The sequence below is a fragment of the Tachyglossus aculeatus genome, chromosome 10, assembly GCF_015852505.1.
Source record: "Tachyglossus aculeatus isolate mTacAcu1 chromosome 10, mTacAcu1.pri, whole genome shotgun sequence".
Lineage (NCBI taxonomy): Eukaryota > Metazoa > Chordata > Mammalia > Monotremata > Tachyglossidae > Tachyglossus > Tachyglossus aculeatus.
The window spans coordinates 51510773-51532740 of record NC_052075.1 but is presented as its reverse complement, the minus strand read 5'-3'; the positions used below and the strand labels follow the sequence as shown (position 1 = coordinate 51532740).

Below are 21968 nucleotides of genomic sequence, written 5' to 3'. Positions count from 1 at the left end.
ACTCCCCGACCCGACAGGCCCACGTGCCGGTTCAGCGCTTTATTGGGGGGCGGTGGGTGGGGGGCGCGGAGTCCAAGGAGCTGACGAGGAGTCCCCCAGCGCTGGAGTTGCCACCGGTTCAAGCCTGAGATCTAAGGGAGGGGGGCCCGATGGTGGGGGACCCCCACACCCAAGGGAGACCAGCTCCTCGAAAGCAAGGGAGGCGTCAGAATCTCTTTGCTCCTGCCTCCCCGGCGGGCTTCAGGTGGGGTGCCACCCCCGGGGAGCGCTCTGCCTTCTTGGTTGCCTCCTCCCCGAACTGGAAGAGCGCAGCAATGTCCAGCAGGGCAGCCCGGATGTTCTGGCCAAAGCGGTGGGCGTCCTGTTGGGGTGCGGGGAGATGGAGGGGACCCTGTGAAGCCAGGCCACCCCCTTCTCCTCTCCCCCGGCTCCTGCTCTCGTCAGGGACCGGACATCGGGCAGTCTCCCCGCCGACCGCCGCAGGCCTCTGTCCGTACCCCTTCCAAGAATCCCGTGCCCCCAGCCCCTGACACACGGCCCATCCACTGGGGAAGAAGGGAAGAAGGGAAAGGACGTCGAGGAGAGGAAGAAGGCAGAGGAGGCTCAGGGCGCTGGAGGGCTGATGGGAACGGGGAAGGGGACTTCTCACCGTCTCGGGGTAGGAGACTTTGCAGGAGATGTGGAAGTTGATCATGTCTTCTCCGATGATAATGTAGGAAACTCCATAACCTTTATCATCCACCTGGGGCGAGTAAGGAGGACAGGGCGGAGGGGTCGGGGCTCAGACTTCCGCCCACCCAGACCCAGGGTCTCACCGCTTACCCGCACGTGTCCGTCCCCGCCCCGGGGCCCTCGGCCCCACCACGCACTCACAGGCCCGAATCCCCCACCGCAGGACACGTAGTTCGGCCGATTCTTGAGATCGAACAGTTGGGACTGCTGGATGGGCGTCTGGCTGGTGGAGAGGTGCCACGGCTCCGACAGTGCCTGTGGAGAGGGGACACTGGGATCTTCAGACCCTCCCCCGGCCTCCGACGTCCCTCCGCTTCCCTCTCATCCTCAGCCGTATTTATTTGAGCGCTTACTGTGTGCGGAGCTTGGGAGACCACGGTATAACAGAGTTGGCAGGCACGTTTCCTCTCCTCGAGTTCACAGTTACGGGGTCTCCGGTCCCTCCCGCTGTCCCCTCCTCGGACTTCTCCCCTGTGCCTCCCTCCCTCCACTCGCCCCGCCTCGGCCCCGCTCCCCGCTGACCTGGGACAAGAACGGGGAGTTGATGTTGAGGAAGCGGGCCACCACGGCCAGGCAGAAGAGGTGCCGGTCAACTCCGGCCCCCAGCATGGCCGCGCGGTACAGGGCCTGGTGCTTCTCCGTGGCCATGCGGAACAGGGAGAGGCGCTGGGCATCCTGGAAGCGGACGCACACAACGGCGAGTTGTGAGGGGGGCAGAAGGGAGTCGTGAAAGGGATGCCCTTCTCCAACCCCCCAGGGACTGTCTCCCCCCCCCAACCCCTCAGCAACCGCTCCAGCCCATCTCTCACGCTCTGGTCCGGATCCTCCATGGCCCGGACGAAGGCGCAGGATTCTCGCGTACAGGATCTCACGGTCTCCGTCCTCCCCTCCCGGAACATCCGGGTCATCGAGGCCTCGTAGGTCAGGCAGAAATGGCCCTGGTCCTGCGGGGGGCCGGGGCGGAGGCAAGGGGAAGCTCACAATGAGCACAGGCAGGGGCAGGACCCCATCTTCCCCTGAACCCCTCTCTGTCCAACTCCCCCCACACATGCTTCTTTCGAGGTCCTGGGTTTTCTCCCCAAGCCGGGTCACAGGGGCCCCTTCCCTCCATTCCGAGCCCCGGGAATTTGTTCGAGCATTTTCTAGGGGCTCCCATCTCCTGGGACCCCACATCCCAAGCCTGCCCCTTGGGGAATCCCGGTGTCTGGCTTGAGGCCTCCAGCTCTTCGGGGACCCTGTTCCTCTTAGACACTCCGGCCCCCACCCCAACACCCACAAACACACCCCAACAGACACATACGCAATTATCCCACCCCCTCTACCCCCTGGTACCCGGAAGTGAGCCAGCTGCAGAGTAATCTGGAGGAAGGCATCGGGTGAGGTGCGGGCCCGCTTGATGAGGCTTTTGCCAAAGTCGGTGAAGGGAAAGGTGTGAAAGTCTACGTCGGCAGCCAGGGCCCGGGCTGTGCGGAGGGCCAGGGAGATGGACGGGAAGACCTGGGGGACGGGGTTTGGGACAAGGTCGGAGAAGCAGCACTCCCTAGTGTGTAGAGCACCCTCCTGGAAGTCGGCATCCCAATCCCAGCTCTGCCCCTTGGCTGCTGAGTGACCCTGGGCGAGTCATTTCACTTCTCTAGGCCTGAAAGTTTCCTCATCTGTAAAATGGGGATTCGGTTCCTGATCTCCCTCCTACTTTGAGCCCAAATCCCGGGTGGGCAGGGACTGCGTTCGACCCGAGGATCTTGAATCTACCCCAGCGCTTAGTACAGTGCTTGGCACCTAGGAGCTTAATAACAATAACAGTAATGATGATGGTGGTATTTGTTGAGCGCTTCCTATGTTCCAGCCACTGTACCAAGCACTGGCCTGGATACGAGCAAATTGGGTTGGACAGTTCCCTGTCCCATGTGGGGCTCACGGTCTCAATCCCCATTTTTCAGATGAGGTAACGGGCCCAGAGAAGTGAAGGGACTCGCCCAGGGTCACAAAGCAGACAAGTGGCGGAGCCGGGATTAGGACTCACGACCTTCTGACCTCCGTGCTCTCTCCACTGCGCCATGCTGCTTATAAAACAGTTGTTATTATCACATGAGGCGGTGCAGTTTGATATAACACCGGGCTGGGCCATGAGGTTATGTGGTATCAGGAAGACAGGGAGTCTGAGTCCTAGGAGGAGCAGGGGGGAAGTGGCTGGGAGAGGGGCGGAGTGGGGAGCTCACCTCCTCAGGAATGTTCCATTTTAAGCGCTGGGGGATGGGGAGTGTGGGGTCTGGATTTCCCAAGCAGTGTCCATCCGAGGAATAGCCTAGATCAAAGCTATCCGTGGCCAGAACGAACTAGGAGGGAAAGAGGGAGGGTGGGTCAGAATTCCCAATCAGCTTCCGGGCCCCTCTGCTTACCATTCCCCAACCCCAGGCATTCATGACGGTGGCCAGGGCTGGCGTAGCGACAGGCTCGATCGGATTGGATTGAGAAGCAGCGTGGACTAGTGGATAGAGCACGGGCCTGGGAGTTACAAGGACCTGGGTTCTAATCCCAGCTCCTCTACTTGTCTGCCGTGTGACCTTGGACAAGTCACTTCCTTTCTCTGGGCCTCAGTTCCCTCTTGTGTAAAATAGGGATGAAGACCAGGAGCCCTATGTCGGACAGGGGCTGTGCACAACCGGATTATCTTGTATCTACCCCAGAGCTTAGTACAGTGCTTGGCACATGGTAGATGCTTAACAAAAACCATAATTATTATTATTATTATTGGCTGACATTCATTCATTCAATCGTATTAACTGAGCGCTTACTGTGTGCAAACCACTGTACTAAGCGCTTGGGAGAGTACCATATAACAACGATTCCTGTGACCCGGAGGCCACGGTGGATTGGCAGAGAGACCCGGTGGCCAAGTCGGGTTGACTGGTAGATCTAGAAGCCAAAGTGGCTGAGAGGTCAGCCACTCCAGAAGGGCTCCAGGCTTAACAAAAACCTTAATTATTATTATTATTGGCTGACATTCATTCATTCAGTCATATTAACTGAGCGCTTACTGTGCGCAAACCACTGCACTAAGCGCTTGGGAGAGTACCATATAACAACAATTCCTGTGACCCGGAGGCCACGGTGGATTGGCAGAGAGACCCGGTGGCCAGGGCACCTGGAGGCCGTGGGGGATTGGGGAGCCGGCTGGTCTTAGTCGAACCCCGTCCTCTCCCTGCCCTCAGGGCCCTCGCCCGTCTCCATTACCTCCCACATGTGCCCCACCACGGGGGCATCAGCCCACGAATGCTCCACATTCAGTCCCATCTTCCCGTTGGTGAAGATGATGAGGGTGAATGACTTGTCGTACCACCTGGGAGAAGGCAGAGTGTCAGAGCGGGGAGCGGGGACCGGGCCGAAGTCGGGGGGCGGGGGGGACACGGGGGAGCTGTGCTCGAGGGGGTGGGCTGCCCTGCTCCTCCCCTTCCTCCTGTCCCTGGCTCCGGGACTGTGTTCGCTCCAGGATCCTCGGTTAACTGCCCTAACTGGGGTCTTTTTTCTAAAATCTCCTGCTGGGTGGGGTGTGGCGGGGAGAGGGAGCCAGGATCTGGCCAGGATTTGCAGGGAAGAGTCAGAGGGGATGAAGGAAGTGAGGAACAAAGAAGGAGAGACCCGGTGAGCAGGCAAAGGCCGCAGTTTGGGGGAGCTGGGGGTTCTCAGCTGGACTTCTAGACTGTGAGCCTGTTGCTGGGTAGGGACCGTCTCTATATGCTGCCAACTTGTACTTCCCAAGCGCTTAGTACAGTGCTCTGCACACAGTAAGCTCTCAATAAAAACGATGGAATGAATGAATGAATGAATCTCAGAAGAACAGTAAACCGAGAGGAGGAGACAGGGACTGAAGGAGGGAGAGGGAAGACAGGAGAAGGGAAAGAAGAAACTGTGAGCCCCATGTGAGACAGGGAAGTCTGATCCGTTTAGCTTGTCTCTACCCCAGCGCTTAGTACAGCACTTGGCATTTAACAAATTCCACAATTATTATTAGCCTGGAAACTCCCAGCGGGCAGGGACCACGTCTTTAGAGAAGCAGCGTGGCCCAGGGGATAGAGCACGGGCCTGCGAGTCAGAAGCCTGGGTTCTAATCCCAGCTCCACTACTTGTCTGCTGTGTGACCTTGGGCAAGTCGCTTCATTTCTCTGTGCCTCCGTTCCCTCATCTGTAAAGTGAGGATTCAATGGCTGCTCTCCCTCCTACTTAGATGGTGAGCCTGTATGGGACAAGGATTGTATCTGACTGGTTCATTCTCTCTTTCCCAGCACTTGACACATGGTTAGCAGAGTGGCTTAGTGGATAGAGCCCGAGCCTTGGAGTCAGAAGGTCATGGGTTCTGATCCCGGCTCCGCCGCCTGTCTGCTCTGTGAAGCTGGGCGAGTCGCTTCACTTCTCAGTTCCCTCATCTGTAAAATGGGGATTGTAAGCACTTAAGAAATACTGCTATTATTATTATTATTAACATTTACGGCGCGCAGCGGGCTCCAGCCCCCGCCCTCGACAATGACGATGACGATGGCGATGAAGGGGGTGAGGGAGGGGCGGGAAGGGGCGAGTCTCACCGATCGTGGGCCTTCCCGTGCAGCAGGGCTTTGGCGTACTTGTCCAGGGAGGTGACCGGCTCCTCCGGCCGCAGCCCCTGGGCCGAGTCGTCTAAAGTGACGAAGAAGGCGGCCTCCTCCACGGCCGCCAGCGCCTTCTGGGAGCCCCCGACCCAAAGAGCCGAACGAGTCTGGGCCCAGGTGTCCCTGCGGTGGGCGACAAGGGTTTGAGACCACCCTCCTCCTGCCTCCCCCACTGTCTCTCCCCACCATTTCCGGCCCCTTCCCCACCCAGTCCCCGGCCGCCGACCCGGGCCCCCCATCACCTGGGAGCGGCGGTCAGGGCGCCCAGATGCTCCTCTCCGGGGCGGGGTGGGGTCGGATCATCGAGGATCCTCTGGAATTGCTGCTCCAGGGCCCTGGGAGGCAGCAGGCGTCCGGCAGAGTAGAGGCCCACGCGGTAGAAGCGTCCCCGATGGAATACAGCGATGTGTTGGCTGTCCCGACGGTGCTGGAGGGTGTCTGGGGACCCGGGCCCGAGAAGACGGGGTAGTTGGGGAGGCAAGGAGAAGACGGCAGAGCCAGTGGATGGGGGAGCGGAATGGGAGACTTGAGTCCTCCTGTTCTCCTCCCCATTCCCCCCGCCCTACCTCCTTCCCCTCCCCAAAGCACCTATCTATATGTTTGTACAGATTTCTCTTTTAGACTGTGAGCCCACTGTTGGGTAGGGACTGTCTCTATATGTTGCCAATTTGTACTTCCCAAGCGCTTAGTACAGTGCTCTGCACGTAGTAAGCGCTCAATGAATACGATTGATGATGATGATGATTTCTCTATTTATTTTACTTGTACATATCAACTATTCTATTTACTTTTGTTAATGATGTGCATTTGGCTTTAATTCTGTTTGTTCTGACGACTTGTCACCTGTCCACATGTTTTGTTTTGTTGTCTGTCTCCCCCTCCTAGACTGTGAGCCAGTCGTTGGGTAGGGACTATGTTGCCAACTTGGACTTCCCAAGAGGTTAGTCCAGTGCTCTGCACACAGTAAGTGCTCAGTAAATACGAGTGAATGAATTAATGAATGAGAAAGAGGGCAGGGGACAGAAGGGGTGGGGCTGGGGAGGAGGAGAAGGAGCCAAAGAGAGGGGGAAGAGCCAGATCAAGAGGGGTTGGGGCAGAGCACAGTTAGGGAGGGGTGGAGTCTGATCATTCTTGCAGTAGTAGGAGTCGTAGTAATAATAATTATGGTATTTGTTAAGTGCTTACTACGTGCTAGAAGTAATAGTAGTATTAATTTATTAAGTGCTCATTGTCTGCAGAGCGCGTTCTAAGCACTGGGAAAAAGTTGTCGTAGTAATGATAATTATGGTATTTGTTAAGTGCTTACTATGTGCCGAGAGCTGTACTAAGTGCTGGAAGTAATAGTAGTAGTAGTGGTAATGGTAATGTTTACTTATTAAGTGCTCACTGCCTGCAGAGCCTGTTCTAAGCACTGGGAAAAAGGAAAAGGGTGCCAATGGGAACCAGACAAGGACCCTGCAGGGAAGGGCTGGAAGTAGGGCAGGGTCAGTGAGGGGGAGAGAGGCAGAGAGACAGAGAGAGACGGGGAGAGACAGAGAGATGGGGGGGAGAGAGAGAGAGTGTGTGTGTTGTGTGTGTGTGTGTGTGTGTGTGTGTGTGTGTGAGAGAGAGAGAGATTGTGTGCATGTGCAGCGTGGCTCAGTGGAAAGAGCCCGGGCTTTGGAGTCACAGGTCATGGGTTCAAATCCCAGCTCCGCCACTTGTCAGTTGTGCTACTTTGGGCAAGTCACAACTTCTCTGTGCCTCAGTTACCTCATCTGGAAAATGGGGATTAAGACTGTGAGCCCCCCGTGGGGTAACCTGATCACCTTGTAACTTCCCCAGCGCTTAGAACAGTGCTTTGCACATAGTAAGCGCTTAATAAATGCCATCATTAGTGTGTGTGTGTGTGTGTGTGTGTGTGTGTGTGTGTGTGTGTGTTTGATGGCCAGGAGGCCTTCCCAGACTGAGCCCCCTCCATCCTCTCCCCCTCGTCCCCCTCTCCATCCCCACCGTCTTACCTCCTTCCCTTCCCCACAGCACCTGTATATATGTATATATGTTTGTACATATTTATTACTCTATTTATTTATTTATTTTACTTGTGCCTATCTATTCTATTTTATTTTGTTAATATGTTTGGTTTTCTTCTCTGTCTCCCCCTTCTAGACTGTGAGCCCACTGTTGGGTAGGGACTGTCTCTATACGTTGCCAACTTGGACTTCCCAAGCGCTTAGTACAGTGCTGTGCACACAGTAAGCGCTCAATAAATATGATTGATTGATTGATTGATTGATTGATGGGTGGGTGCTCAGTTCCTCTCACCCGTCCCGAGCCTCGGAATCCGTGTAGTGTTGAACATCCGTTCATACTGCGCGGAGCAGGTGGGGAGGCACCCGGCGAGCATCATCTGCCAGAGGGGAGACAGGGAGGGGGTCAGCAGCATCCCTGGCTCCCCTCTCGCCCTCCTCTCCCGCTCTCCATCTTCCGGTGCCACCCTCAACCCCATTCCCTCCTACTCCGAGCTCCTCCCTGGCTTCCTCTGGGCCTTCTCCTCCCTCCTCCTCCTCCTCTCCCCCTCTCACAGGTTGGATCTCCTGCCGGTTGAGCCGCCGGCGATACAGCAACATGGCGTGGACGGCGTTCCCGGCCCGAGCGGCCTGGAGCCGGGTCGGGTTGACGTAGAGGAAATCCTGGAGGCGCGGGGGCAGAAGGATAGGGATTTAGAGTGACATTCCTGGATCCACACGCTCAACTCCCAATTATCCATATTAACTTATCCACATAAGCAGTTTGAGCAGGTGAACCACAGTGGAGATGGCCGATGGACAGTCCAGAAACCGCAACATCAAATAAATCACACATGCGGACATTCCCCCACTAAGCCTTCATTTCCTCATCCTCTCCTTTCTTCATTATCAGTCAATCAATCATAATTATTGTGCACAGACCACTACACTAAGTGCTTGGGAGAGTACAATACAACAATAAAACAATAAACAAACACACTCCCTGGCCACAGAGAGCTTACAGTCTTGAGGGGGAGACAGACATTAATATAAATAATAATACTCATTTCTTTGGATCTGCTCCCTTTAGGAAGTTGATATTCCACCCCACCTTCAGCCCCACAGCACTTCTGTCCATATCTGTAATTTATTAGGTGTCTCCCCATCTAGTCTGGTGACTCCTTAGGGGCAGAAAGCCTATGAACTCTGTTATTTTGTACTCTCCCAAGCACTTAGTACAGTGCTCTGCACACAATAAGCACTCAATAAATACGACTGCTTGATCTAACCCACATATTCAATCCGGCACCAATTCCACTCGGTTCTGCCTTCGCAGCATTGCTAAAATCCATCCTTACCTATCCATCCAAATTGCTACCACGCTGATCCAAGCTTCTCCTATCCCATCTGCCTCCTTGCTGACCTCCTGGCTTCCTCTCTCCCCCCAACTCCAGGCAAGACTTCTCTCTGTTGCACGGATCATTTTTCAACAAAAATGTCCCTTCCACTTTTCCTCTCTCCTCAAGAACCTCCAATGGCCACCCATCCACCTCCGCATCAAACAGAAGTTCCTTATCGTCAGCTTTGAAGCACTCCAAACCTCAGTTCTCCCCCTCCTACCTTCCCTCACTGATTTCTACTCCAGCCCAGCCTCCACACTTGGCTCCTCAGTGCCCCAATCCCCCCATCTTACCTCCTTCCCTTCCCCACAGCACCTGTATGTATGTATATATGTTTGTACATATTTATTACTCTATTTATTTATTTATTTATTTATTTATTTTATTTGTACATATCTATTCTATTTATTTTATTTTGTTAGTATGTTTGGTTTTGTTCTCTGTCTCCCCATTTTAGACTGTGAGCCCACTGTTGGGTAGGGACTGTCTCTATACGTTGCCAATTTGTACTTCCCAAGCGCTTAGTACAGTGCTCTGCACATAGTAAGCGCTCAATAAATACGATTGATGATGATGATGATGATCTTTCTCACCACCGACCCCTTTCCCAAGTTCTGCCTCTGGACTGGAATTCCCTCCCCTTCCATGATCGCCAGACTACCCCCCTCTCCAACTTCAAGGCATTATTAAGGTCTCATCTCCTCCAAGTGGCCTTCCCCAATTAAGCCCTGTTTTCCCCAGCCCTCCCTCCCTTCTGCATCGTCTGTGCACTCAAATCCGTGACCTTTGGGAATCTGATATTTGCTCCAACCAGCACTTATGTACGCATCTTTAAATTATATATTATAAATTATTTATTTATATGAAAGTCTGTCCCTGGGCTGTAAGGTCGGGGAACGTGTCTGATCCTTCTGTTGCACTAAGTACAGTGCTTTGAACATAGTAAGCACTCAAGACTGCTTATTGTAGGCAGGGAATTTATCTTGTTATTTTGTTATAGAAGCAGCGTGGCTCAGTGGAAAGAGCCCGGGCTTGGGAGTCAGAGGTCATGGGTTCAAATCCCTGCTCCGCCGCTTGTCAGCTGTGTGACTCTGGGCAAGTCACTTAACTTCTCTGGGCCTCAGTTCCCTCACCTGTCAAATGGGGATTAAGACTGTGAGCCCCTCGTGGGACAACCTGATCAACTTGTATCCTCCCCAGTGCTAAGAACAGTGCTTTGCGCATAGTAAGCACTTAATAAATGCTATTATTATTATTATTATTACTCTCCCAAGTGCTTAGTACAGCGATCTGCACATAGTAAGCTCTCAAGCCACTGCTTACTGCAGGCAGGGAACGTATTTTGGTATTTTGTGATAGTGTACTCTCCCAAGCGCTTAGAACGGTGCTCTGCGCCCGGTAAGTGCTCCATAAATACGACTGATTGATTGATGAATAGCATGGATTGATTGATGGATTGATTGATTAGCTTTCCCCTCCCTTCTCCCGGACCTCCTCACCATGACATAGTAGTTGCTGTTGACCATGAGAGGGCTGCGGGCTCGAAGATACACGAACTCCTCCCACCAGTCACTCACCTGTCACGGGAAGGGGAAGAGGGAAAAATACAGGTGGGTGGGGGGTCTCTCCGAGGCGGGGGGCTCAAAGCAGAGGGCCGGGCGGGTGGGGCTAAGAGAATCAATTAATCAATCAATCAATCGTATTTATTGAGCGCTTACTGTGTGCAGAGCACTGTACTAAGTGCTTGGGAAGTCCAAGTTGGCAACATAGAGAGATAGTCCCTACCCAAGAGTGGGCTCACAGTCTAAAGAGAAGCAGCATGGCCTAGTGGCTACAGCCCAGGCCTCGTAGTCTGCTGACTCATGGCTTCCAATCCTGACTCCGCCACTTGTCCGCTGTGTGACCCTGGACAAGTCACTTCCCTTAGAACAGTGCTCGGCACTTAGAACAGTGCTTGACACCTAGTAAGCGCTTAACAAATGCCATCATTATTATTATTATTATTCCCTGGGCCTCAGTGACCTCATCTGAAGTAGCGTGGCTCAGTGGAAAGAGCCCGGGCTTTGGAGTCAGAGGTCGCGAGTTCGAATTCCGGCTCCGCCAACTGTCAGCTGTGTGACTTTGGGTAAGTCACTTCACTTCTCTGGGCCTCAGTTCCCTCATCTGTAAAATGGGGATTAAAACTTGTGAGCCCCCCGTGGGACAACCTGATCACCTCGTAGACTTCTAGTCTTCTAGACTGTGAGCCCACTGTTGGGTAGGGACCGTCTCTATATGTTGCCAACTTGTACTTCCCAAGCGCTTAGTACAGTGCTCTGCACACAGTAAGCGCTCAATAAATATGATTGATTGATTGATTGATTGTAACCTCCCCAGCTCTCAGAACAGTGCTTTGCACGTAGTAAGCGCTTAACAAATACCATCATCATCATCATCTGTAAAATCCCCCACATGGGGACAGGGACTGTGTCCCACTCAATTTGCTTGTAGCCACCCCAGCGCTTAGTACAGTGCCTGGCACCTAGTAAGTGCTTAACAAATACCATCGTTATTATTATTATTATTCCCTGAGCCTCAGTGACCTCATCTGTAAAATGGAGATTGAGACGGTGACCCCCACATGGGGACAGGGACTGTGTCCAACTCACTTTGCTTGTAGCCACCCCATCATCATCATCATCAATCGTATTTACTGAGTGCTTACTATGTGCAGAGCACTGTACTAAGCGCTTGGGAAGTACAAATTGGCAACAACAATCCAGCACTTAGTACAGTGGCTGGCACCTAGTAAGCGCTTAACAAATACCATCAATATTATGAGAAGCATCGTGGCTCAGTGGAAAGAGCCCGGGCTTTGGAGTCAGAGGTCAGGGGTTCAAATCCCGGCTCTGCCGACTGTCCGCTGTGTGGCTTTGGGCAAGTCACTTCACTTCTCTCTCGGCCTCAGTTCCCTCATCTGTAAAATGGGGATTAAAACTGTGAGGCCCCCGTGGGACAACCTGATTACCTTGTAACCTCCCCAGCGCTTAGAACAGTGCTTTGCACATAGTAAGGGCTTAATAAATGCCATTATTATTATTATTATTATATGGGGCTAAGAGAAGTGGCGGAGCTCAAAGCAGGGAGCGGGGCAGGAGGGTGGGTGGGGGCAGACTCACGTAATTGGCGGCCCACCAAGACTTGAGGCGGAGATACCACTGCAGGCGGGGGGCTTCCTTGCGCTGGAAGGCTTGGGCCAGGGTCACCGTCCGCTCGAAGCCTTCGTCCGTCTGCAGGGGCCGGACCGACTCCAGGTACTGTGGGCACATTCATTCATTCAATCGTCTTTATTGAGCGCTTACTGTGTGCAGAGCACTGGACCAAGCGCTCGGGAAGTACAAGTTGGCAACATAGAGGAGCAGCATGGCTCAGTGGAAAGAGCCCGGGCTTTGGAGTCCGAGTTCATGGGTTCGAATCCTGGCTCCGCCACATGTCTGCTGTGTGACCTTGGGCAAGTCACTTGACTTCTCTGAGCCTCAGTTATCTCATCTGTAAAATGGGGATTAAGACTGTGAGCCCCACGTGGGACAACTTGATCCCATTGTATCCCCCCAGCGCTTAGAACAGTGCTTTGCACATAGTAAACGCTTAACAAATGCCATCATTATTATTATTATTATTAGTATTATTATTATTATAGAGATACGGTCCCTACTCAACAGCGGGCTCACAGTCTAGAAGGGGAAGACCTCATCGGTCCCCTCCATCACACCCCAACCCTCCTCACCTCCCCCCGCCTCTCAATCACTCCCCTCCCCCTAATTCTCCTTTTTTAATAGTATTTGGTACACGTTTACTACCTACCAGGCACTGTATGATGCGCTGGTAGGTATAATAATACTAATAATTATGCTCTCTTCCTCCCTTCAAGGCCCTCCTGAGAGCTCACCTCCTCCAGGAGGCCTTCCCAGATTGAGCCCCTTCTTTCCTCTCCCCCTCGTCCCCCTCTCCATCCCCCCGCCTTACCGCCTTCCCCTCCCCACAGCACCTGTATATATGTATATATGGTTGTACATATTTATTACTCTGTTTATTTATTTATTTATTTATTTTACTTGTACATTTCTATCCTACTTATTTTATTTTGTTGGTATGTTTGGTTCTGTTCTCTGTCTCCCCCTTTTAGACTGTGAGCCCACTATCGGGTAGGGACTGTCTCTATGTGATGCCAATTTGTACTTCCCAAGCGCTTAGTACAGTGCTCTGCACATAGTAAGCGCTCAATAAATACGATTGATTGATTAATAATGATGGCATTTATTAAGTGCTTACTATGGGCAAAGCACTGTTCTAAGCGCTGGGGAGGTTACAAGGTGATCAGGTTGTCCCACAGGGGGCTCACAGTCTTAATCCCCATTTTTCAGATGAGGTAACTGAGGCACAGAGAAGTGACTTGCCCAAAGTCACACAGCTGACAAGTGGCGGAGCCAGGATAATAATAATATAATAATGATGGCTTTTATTAAGTGCTTACTATGTGCAAAGCACTGTTCTAAGCACTGGGGAGGTTACAAGGTGATCAGGTTGTCCCACGGGGGGCTCACAGTCTTAATCCCCATTTTACAGATGAGGGAACTGAGGCACAGAGAAGTGATTTGCCCAAAGTCACACAGCTGACAAGTGGCGGAGCCGGGATTTGAACCCATGACCCCTGACTCCAAAGCCCAGGCTCTTTCCACTGAGCCACACTGCTTCTCAGATAAGTTAAGTTGGACACAGTCCATGTCCCCCATAGGGCTCAAAGTCTTGATTCCCATTGTACAGATTATAATAATAATGGTACTTGTTCAGCCCTTACTATGTGCCAGGCTGGGGTAGATAGAAGCTAATCAGGTTGGACACAGTCCCTAGTCCCACACGGGGCTCCCAGTCTTAATTCCCATTTTACAGATGAGAGAACTGAGGCCCAGAGAAGTGAAGTGACTTCCCCGAGGTCACACAGCAGGCAAGTGGCAGAGCTGGGATTGGAACCCACGATCTTCTGACTCCCAGGCGCAGGCTCTATCCCCCAGGCCAGGTAACCGAGGCCCAGAGAAGTGACGTGACTTGGCCAGGGTCACCCAGCAGACCGGTGGCCCACACCCAACGCCCCCCTCGCTCACCCTCTGCACGGTATCTTGCACGGCAGGGACGGGAAGCCGGGGCAGAGAGCCCTGGAAACTGTAGAGCATCGGCTTTCTCCCGGAGAAAATCTTCACCAACGCCTGGTGGAGGGCAAGGCAGGGGTCCGCGCTTAGCTTGACTCCCGCCCATCCCCAAGACCCCATCGAATCCCTCCCGCCCCGTGATTCCCCGTGATTCCCTCTCCTCCCCTAATTCCAACCCTGGAATCCCCCTCCAGATTCTCCTCCGAAGCCCAGCAAGACACACCCTGTCTACGATCAATCAAGCGTATTAATTGAGCATTTACTGTGTGCCGAGCACTGTACTAAGCGCTTGGGAGAGTACGCTAGAAGCTTAATTATGGTATTTGTTAAGCGCTATGTGCCAGGCACTGTTCTAAGCGCTGGGATAGATACAAGATAATCGGGTTGGACACAGTCCCTGTCCCACATGGAGCTCGCAATCTTAATCCCCATTTCACAGATGAGGGAACTGAGAAGTGAAGTGACTTACCCAAGGTCACAGATCAGATAAGGGGCAGAAACAGGATTAGAACCCATGACCTTCTGACTCTCAGGCCCGGGCTCTACCCACTAGGCCGTGCTGTTTCCATAACCTATTACTTAAGTATTAAGTAATTAAATTATCTTTTAGACTGTGAGCCCACTGTTGGGTAGGGACCGTCTCTATATGTTGCCAATTTGTACTTCCCAAGCACTTAGTACAGTGCTCTGCACATAGTAAGTGCTCAATAAATACGATTGATGATGAAGTATTAACTCATATACGTCTTGCCTTGCCCTTCTTCTTCCTACCTCTAATTTCTTTCAGGGTCTGTCCTCCCTGCTAGAGTATAAAGCTCCTTGAGGGCAGAGATCTTATTTACCCACTCCGTCGTCCCCTCCCACACTTTTAGAAAAGTGCTCTCTGCCCAATAGGCAGTTGTACTTATAGTATTTATTAAGCGCTTACTGTGTGCAGAGCACTAAGCAGAGCGCTGGGAGAAAATACACATCTGGGGCTCACAGTCCCGCGCTCAATAAATCCTACTGATTGATCGACTGATCTACATCAATCAGGTCTCACCAAGCCAGAGACCAAACTCTTCGTGCCGCACGACGACGTTACCCTCTCTGGGGTCCTCCCAGAATATTGTACAAATGATCAAATGAGTGATGGTTTTACGCTGAACGTATCGGGACACGGAAGAACTGAATCGAAAGGATAACAGGCTGGCTGAAGACTTGATACTTGGGCAGTTTCATTTATGTCACGGCCATATGGGCGGGCCCCTCTCCTCCCCAAAGCTCTGGCTCTCCCCGGCAGCCCCCTCCCGCACGCCCCAGCCCCCCGTCCATACCAGCCAGGCCTTGGTGGTGGTGGAGACGTGACCGTGGGACTCGTAGATCCAGCCGTGGTAAGACAGGAGCAGCCGCAGAGCCATGCGGAGCGTCAGGATCAGCAATAGCCACAGCCCCGTGGCGAAGAGGCCGGACGCCACGGCCCCCCAGAACCCATCCAGAAGCGGCTCCCTGCTGGGGAGACCCCAAACGGAGGGGAGAGACGGGGGGCTGGGCTGGAAGCTTCTTGAGGACCTATCTGTCATTTAGCGATTTTTATTGACTCCCCCCCCCCCAAGACTGTAAGCTCGTTGTGGGCAGGAAATGTGTGTTTCTTATGGTATTGAACTCTCCCAAGTGCTTAGTACAATGTTCTGCACACAGCGCTCAATAAATACAATTGAATGAAATGACTGAATGACAGGGTTCCAGTCTACCAAATCAATCAATCAATTGCATTTATTGAGCGCTTACTGTGTGCAGAGCACTGGACTAAGAGCTTGGGAAGTACAAGATGGCAACATAGAGAGACAGTCCCTACTCAACAGTGGGCTCACAGTCTAGAAGGGGGAGGCAGAGAACAAAACCAAACATACTAACAAAATAAAATAAATAGAATAGATATGTACAAGTAAAATAAATAGAGTAATAAATATGTACAAGCACATATACAGGTGCTGTGGGGAAGGGAAGGAGGTAAGGCGGGGAGGATGGAGAGGGGGAGAGGAAGGAGGGGGGCTCAGTCTGGGAATCAATCTATCAGACAGCACTCTCCCAAGCGTTCAGCACAGTGCTCTGCAGATAGTAAACTCTCAAATATAGCGCCTGGCACATAGTCACTACTTAACAGATACCACAATTATTACCATTACATAATAATAAATACTATTGATTGATAGATAATAGTGGTGTTTACTAAGCCCTTACAAAGCCTAGAACAGTGCTTTGCACATAGTAAGCGCTTAATAAATGCCATTATTATTATTATTATTATTATTTAGGGCAGGGATTAAGCCTACCAAATCTATTGTATGGCACTCTCCCAAGCACTCAGTACAGTGCTCTGCACAGAGTAAGCTCACAAATACCATTAATTGATTGATAGAGACTAATAATAGTGGCATTGGTTTAGGTACTTACATAGCTTCATCTGGAACCTGATTTATCTTGCCTCTACCAACAACACTTAGTACAGTGCTTAGCACTTAGTAAGTGCTTAACAAATAGCACAATGATTATTATTATACTCTTCCAAGCACTCAGCATAGTGTTCTGCACACAGTAAATCATCAAATACTATTGCTTTATTGATAATAATAATAGTGGTATTTATTAAGCACTTTCTGGAGCTCCTTGAGGGCAGGGATCATGTGTATAATAATAATAATAATAATGATGATGGCATTTATTAAGCGCTGACTATTTGCAGAGCACTGTTCTAAGCGCTGGGGAGGTTATAAGTTGATCGAGGTTGTCCCACGGGGGCTCACAGTCTTAATCCCCATTTTACAGATGAGGGAACTGAGGCCCAGGGAAGTTAAGCGACTTGCCCAAAGTCACACAGCGGACAATTGGCGGAAGCAGGATTTGAACCCATGACCTCTGACTCATACCCTCCGTCCCCCCCTTCTAGACTGTGAGCCCGCTGTTGGGTTGGGACCGTCTCTATATGTTGCCAACTTGGACTTCCCAAGTGCTTAGTACAGTGCTCTGCACAAAGCGCTCAATAAATACGATTGAATGAATGAATGAATGAAAGAGCTTGATACAGTGCTCGGCACAGAGTGAGGTCTCAAATAATGGTAATGGTGGTACGTGTTAAGAGCTTACTGCGTGCCAAGCACTGTACTAAGCGCCGGAGTGGTTACAAGATAGTCGTGGGGGGCACCGTTCCTGGCGCTCCAGGGGTTCACTGTCTAAGGGGGAGGGAGAGCAAGGTTTGAATCCCTATTTTACAGATGAGGAAACACGCTCAGAGAAGTTAAGGAACTTGACCGAGGTCACGCCGCAGACAACTGGCAGAGCTGGGATGACCCCGAGGCCAGAGCTCTTTCCACTAGGCCGTGCTGCTTCCCAACTGGGGAGGAAAATTACGGAGGAGACGGAGGGGAAGGGGTGGTAGAGGCTCCAGGAGGGGTTGCGGGCTCACCTGCTCGGCAGTTGCTCTTTGATCTTTCCCACCATCCCCAGGGATGGATCCAGTTGGACCAGCGGGGCGAGCTGCAGTGCCAGGAAGAGGAAGAGCCAGCTGAGCGGGCTGGCGGGGTATACCCCGGCCAGGAAGCCATACTGCAGGGGGAGAGGATGGAGAAGTGAGAGAGAGCAAGGGAGCGAGAGAGAGAGGGAGAAGCGGGCAGGAGAGACAGAGGCTCAGTAATAATAATAATAATAGTGATAATAACGAGGGCATTTATTAAGCGCTTACTATGTGCAAAGCACTGTTCTAAGCGCAGGGGAGGTTACAAGGCAATCAGGTTGCCCCTCGGGTGACTCACAGTCTTCATCCCCATTTTACAGATGAGGTAACTGAGGCCCAGAGAAGTTAAGTTTTAGACTGTGAGCCCACTGTTGGGTAGGGACCGTCTCTATATGTTGCCAACTTGTACTTCCCAAGCGCTTAGTACAGTGCTCTGCACACAGTAAGCGCTCAATAAATATGATTGATTGATTGATTAAGTGACTTGCCCAAAGTCACACAGCTGACAATTGGCAGAGCCGGGATTTGAACCCACGACCTCTGACTCCAAAGCCCGGGCTCTTTTCCACTGAGCCACGCTGCTTCTCATAATAATAACTGTCGTATTTCTTAAGTACTTACTACGTGCCAGGCACTGTACTAAATGCTGGGGTGGATTTATTCATTCTTTCAATCACATTTATTGCGCACTTACTGTTTGCAGAGCACTGTACTAAGCACTTGGGAGACTACAATACAACAATGAACAGACACATTCTCTGCCCGCAGTGAGAAACAGCTGGACACAGTTCCTGTCCCACGTGGGGCTCTCAGGCTCTATCCCCATTTTACAGATGAGGTAATTGAAGCCCAGAGAAGGGAAGTGACTGGCCCAAGGTCAAACAGCAGACAGGTGGCGGAGCCGTGATTAGAACCCATGACCTTCCGACTCCCAGGCTCTATCTACGCCTCCCGTTCTGTATGCCAGCTGCCTCCATGGCTGCTGGAGATGGGGGTGGCCAGGGTCCGGGCAGTGGGGTCAGAAGGGGAGACTGGGGGTTGGGGGAAGCACCCCTCACCCAGAGGTGGGAAATCCGCTTCTTCCAGGAGCGCAGGCCGGACAGGTAGACCTCTCTCAGGGCCTGGTGGTGGAACTCCTCTTCCGAGCCCTCCTGGGACCCGGAGAAGCGGAAACCCGCGGCCTGGTGGGCTTCAGCCATGGCCGCCTGGATCCCTGATCCTGGAGAGTATCACCGGGGCCCGGGAAAGGATGAAGCGGGGAAGGGAGGGAGGGAGAGAAAGAGGGAAGATAGAGTCAGCAACCCTTCTGCTTGGGAGATAGGGATCCAGGTACCCTTCCTCCCAGGATAGGGACTCTACGGACTCAGGGGTCCCCATCCTTCCCGCCACCCCACACATCCCGGTTTTCCAAACCAACCATCCACTTCCCCTTAGGGGCCCAGGCTTCTGGACTCTCAGCTCCGGCCCACGGGGGGTCCATGCCCCCAGGACCCTCATCCTTCGGGGCCCTGGGCAGTCTGGAGTCCTGGCAGCCCAGCCTCGCACTGACTCAGGTATTCCCGACTCCTGAGTCCACCCGTTTCCAGCCCAGGCATCGGGCCCATCAGTCCTCCTCAGCTCTCCCCTGCTCCCCTCCATCCTCTGGAGTCCCCGCTACCCCTCAAGCCTCCTGAGCCCCTGCTCTCCCCTGGTCCCCTCGGCCTTCCCGAGCCCCTGCTCTCCCCTGCTCCCCTCAGTTCTCCTGATTCCCTGCTCCCCCCCACCCCCAGGCTCCCTTCAGTCCTCCTGACCCCTCCTCTCCCCTGCTCCCCAGTCCTCCTGAGTCTCTGCTCTCCCAGGGCTCCCCTAAATCCTCCTAATCCCCTGCTCCCCCTGGCTCTCCTCAGTCCTCCTGACCCCCTGCTCCCCCTTCCCCATGTCTCTGCTCTCCCAGAGCTCCCCTCAGTCCACCTGCTCCCACCTGCTCCCCTCAGTCCCGGAGTCTCTGCTCCCCCAGGACTCCGGTCAGCCCTCTGACCCCCTGCTCCCCTGGCGCTCTGCTCAGTCCTCCTGACCTCCTGCTCCCCTCAGTTCTCCTGAGCCCCTGTTCCCAGCCTCCCGGGCTCCCTTCAGTCCTCCTGAGCCCCTGCTCTCCCCTGCTCCCCCAGTCCTCCTGAGTCTCTGCTCTCCCAGGGTTCCCCTAAACCCTCCTAATCCCCTGCTCCCCCGGCTCTCCTCAGTCCTCCTGACCCCCTGCTCCCCCCTTCCCCAAGTCTCTGCTCTCCCAGGGCTCCTCTCAGTCCACCTGCTCCCACCTGCTCCCCTCAGTCCCGGAGTCTCTGCTCCCCCAGGACTCCGGTCAGTCCTCTGACCCCCTGGGGCTCTGCTCAGTCCTCCTGACCCCCTGCTCCCCTCAGTTCTCCTGAGCCCCTGTTCCCAGCCTCCCGGGCTCCCTTCAGTCCTCCTGAGCCCCTGCTCTCCCCTGCTCCCCCAGTCCTCCTGAGTCTCTGCTCTCCCAGGGCTCCCCTAAACCCTCCTAATCCCCTGCTCCCCCTGGCTCTCCACAGTCCTTCTCCTGACCCCCTGCTCCCCCCTTCCCCACGTCTCTGCTCTCCCAGGGCTCCCCTCAGTCCTCCCGCTCCCACCTGCTCCCCCAGGACTCCCGTCGGTCCTCCTGACCCCCCGCTGCCCCGGGTCTCTGCTCAGCCCTCCTGACCCCCTGCTCTCCCCTGGGTCCCCCCAGCTCTCCCGGGCCCTCCCTCTCTCCCGGACAACGAAACCCGCATCTCCAGAGCCCCCGGCCCCCGCACCTGGGTTTATTCCAGGCCTCGGCCGCCGCCGCACCGGGACAGGGTCGGATCCAGGCCAGGCCTCACCGAGGGACCCCCACCCCCCCACCCTTTCCCCTCCCTCCCCGCAGCTGTCCCGCAGCTGCCCCGCAGCTGCCCTTCCTCGCCCCCCACCCCTCCCCAGGCTTCGGTGACGTGGGCTCCGGGCGAGGTGAGCGCACAGAGGATGATGCGGGAGGGGGATGGGTGGGGAGAGGAGCGGGTTAACCCTTTCTTTGCTGGGTCTTCCCTGCCCTAGCCTCCCCCCTCGGGAAGACCCAGGCCTCAGAAATCATCCCGTCCCGCAGGCCACGACCTCGCCTCCATCCCCCTCCCCCTCTGAGGACCCCCAAGGAGTCGCCCCCCAATTTTCCTGCCCCCACCTCCTTTTTCCAGCGACGCCCCAGGCCCGGGGGTTGCTCCTCTGGCCCTGCCTGAGCTGGGGGAGTAAACGGTCTCCGTCCTACCCGCTCTCCTCCATCCTACCCGCTCTCCTCCATCCTTACCCGCTGCTCTCCATCCTACCCGCTGCTCTCCATCCTACCCGCTCTCCTCCATCCCAGTTTGGCTCATCCCCCAGGCGCTGCTGGGAAAGGAGGTTAAATCGGGAGTGGGCGGGAACACAGAGGACCAGAGCAATGGCCGGGGGGTTTGTCTTGTTGTCTGTCTCCCCCTTCTAACAATAATAATAATGATGATGGCATTTGTTAAGCGCTTACTATGTGCAAAGCACTGTTCTAAGCGCTGGGGGGGATACCAGGTGATCAGGTTGTCCCACGTGGGGCTCACAGTCTTCATCCCCATTTTACAGATGAGGGAACGGAGGCTCCGAGAAGTGAAGTGACTTGCCCAAGGTCACACAGCAGACATGTGGCGGAGTCGGGATTCGAACCCATGACCTCGGACTCCAAAGCCCGGGCTCTTTCCACTAGGCCATGCTGCTTCTAGACTGTGATCCCGTTATTGGGTAGGGACCGTCTCCATAGGTTGCCGGCTTGTAATAATAATAATAATAATGGCATTTATTAAGTACTTACTATGTGCAAAGCACTGTTCTAAGCGTTATAATAATAATAATAGCATTTGTTAAGCGCTTACTATGTGCAAAGCCCCGTTCTAAGCGCTGGGGAGGATACATGGTGATCAGGTTGTCATTCATTCATTCAATCGTATTTATTTATTTATTTCTGTCTCCCCCTTTTAGACTGTGAGCCCACTGTTGGGTAGGGACTGTCTCTAGATGTTGCCAACTTGTACTTCCCAAGCGCTTAGTCCAGTGCTCTGCACACAGTAAGTGCTCAATAAATACGATTGATGATGATGATGATGATGATTTATTGAGAGCTTACCGTGTGCAGATCACTGGACTAAGCCCTTGGGAAATCCAAATCGGCAACAGATAGAGACGGTCCCCACCCAACAGGGGGCTCACAGTCTAGCAGGGGGAGATGGGCAACAAAACAAGACATACTAACAAAATAAAATAAATAGAATAAATATGTACAAGTAAAATAGAGTAATAAAGATGTCCTTCCCAAGCGCTTAGTACGGTGCTCTGCACACAGTAAGCGCTCAATCAATGAATGCGACTGAATGAATGAATGAGGCCTTCCCAGACTGAGCCCCCTCCTTCTTCTCCCCCTTCTCCCCCTCCCCCCCGCCTTACCTCCTTCCCCTCCCCGCAGCACCTGTATATATGTATATATGTTCGTACGTATT

General features: G+C 53.4%; 1 protein-coding gene across 3 annotated transcripts; it reads right to left on the bottom strand.

Moving 5' to 3' along the window:
- Positions 1 to 30: 30 nt before the first annotated feature.
- On the bottom strand, positions 31 to 20743 carry CPT1C (carnitine palmitoyltransferase 1C). 3 transcript variants are annotated; one of them, XM_038752698.1, is made up of 19 exons: positions 20633 to 20743; positions 18501 to 18661; positions 17395 to 17534; positions 15266 to 15440; positions 13905 to 14006; positions 11922 to 12059; positions 10263 to 10340; positions 7940 to 8047; positions 7680 to 7764; positions 5618 to 5813; positions 5313 to 5498; positions 3967 to 4072; positions 2952 to 3068; positions 2065 to 2229; positions 1542 to 1676; positions 1255 to 1407; positions 874 to 987; positions 650 to 742; positions 31 to 361 (listed from the first exon to the last, which is right to left on the bottom strand). In XM_038752698.1, exons 2-19 carry the CDS (start codon positions 18639 to 18641, stop codon positions 206 to 208), a joined length of 2388 nt encoding a protein of 795 aa, XP_038608626.1. In that variant the 5' UTR covers positions 18642 to 18661; positions 20633 to 20743; the 3' UTR covers positions 31 to 205. The 3 variants fall into 3 exon arrangements, with proteins under 3 accessions (XP_038608626.1, XP_038608628.1, XP_038608627.1); XM_038752700.1 differs by having other exon boundaries at positions 15266 to 15437; XM_038752699.1 differs by lacking the exon at positions 20633 to 20743 and adding an exon at positions 20232 to 20294.
- Positions 20744 to 21968: the final 1225 nt, after the last annotated feature.

Bases quoted from the DNA above. Each gene is read 5' to 3' on its own strand.
- CPT1C (XM_038752698.1), bottom strand. From the start codon at position 18,641: ATGGCTGAAGCCCACCAGGCCGCGGGTTTCCGCTTCTCCGGGTCCCAG. The intron at 5,499-5,617 runs GTGATGGGGGGC...CGCCCACCGCAG, and splicing joins GCCCTGACCGCCGCTCCCAG to GGACACCTGGGCCCAGACTC. The intron at 4,073-5,312 runs GTGAGACTCGCC...GCCTTCTCCCAG, and splicing joins CACGGGAAGGCCCACGATCG to GTGGTACGACAAGTCATTCA.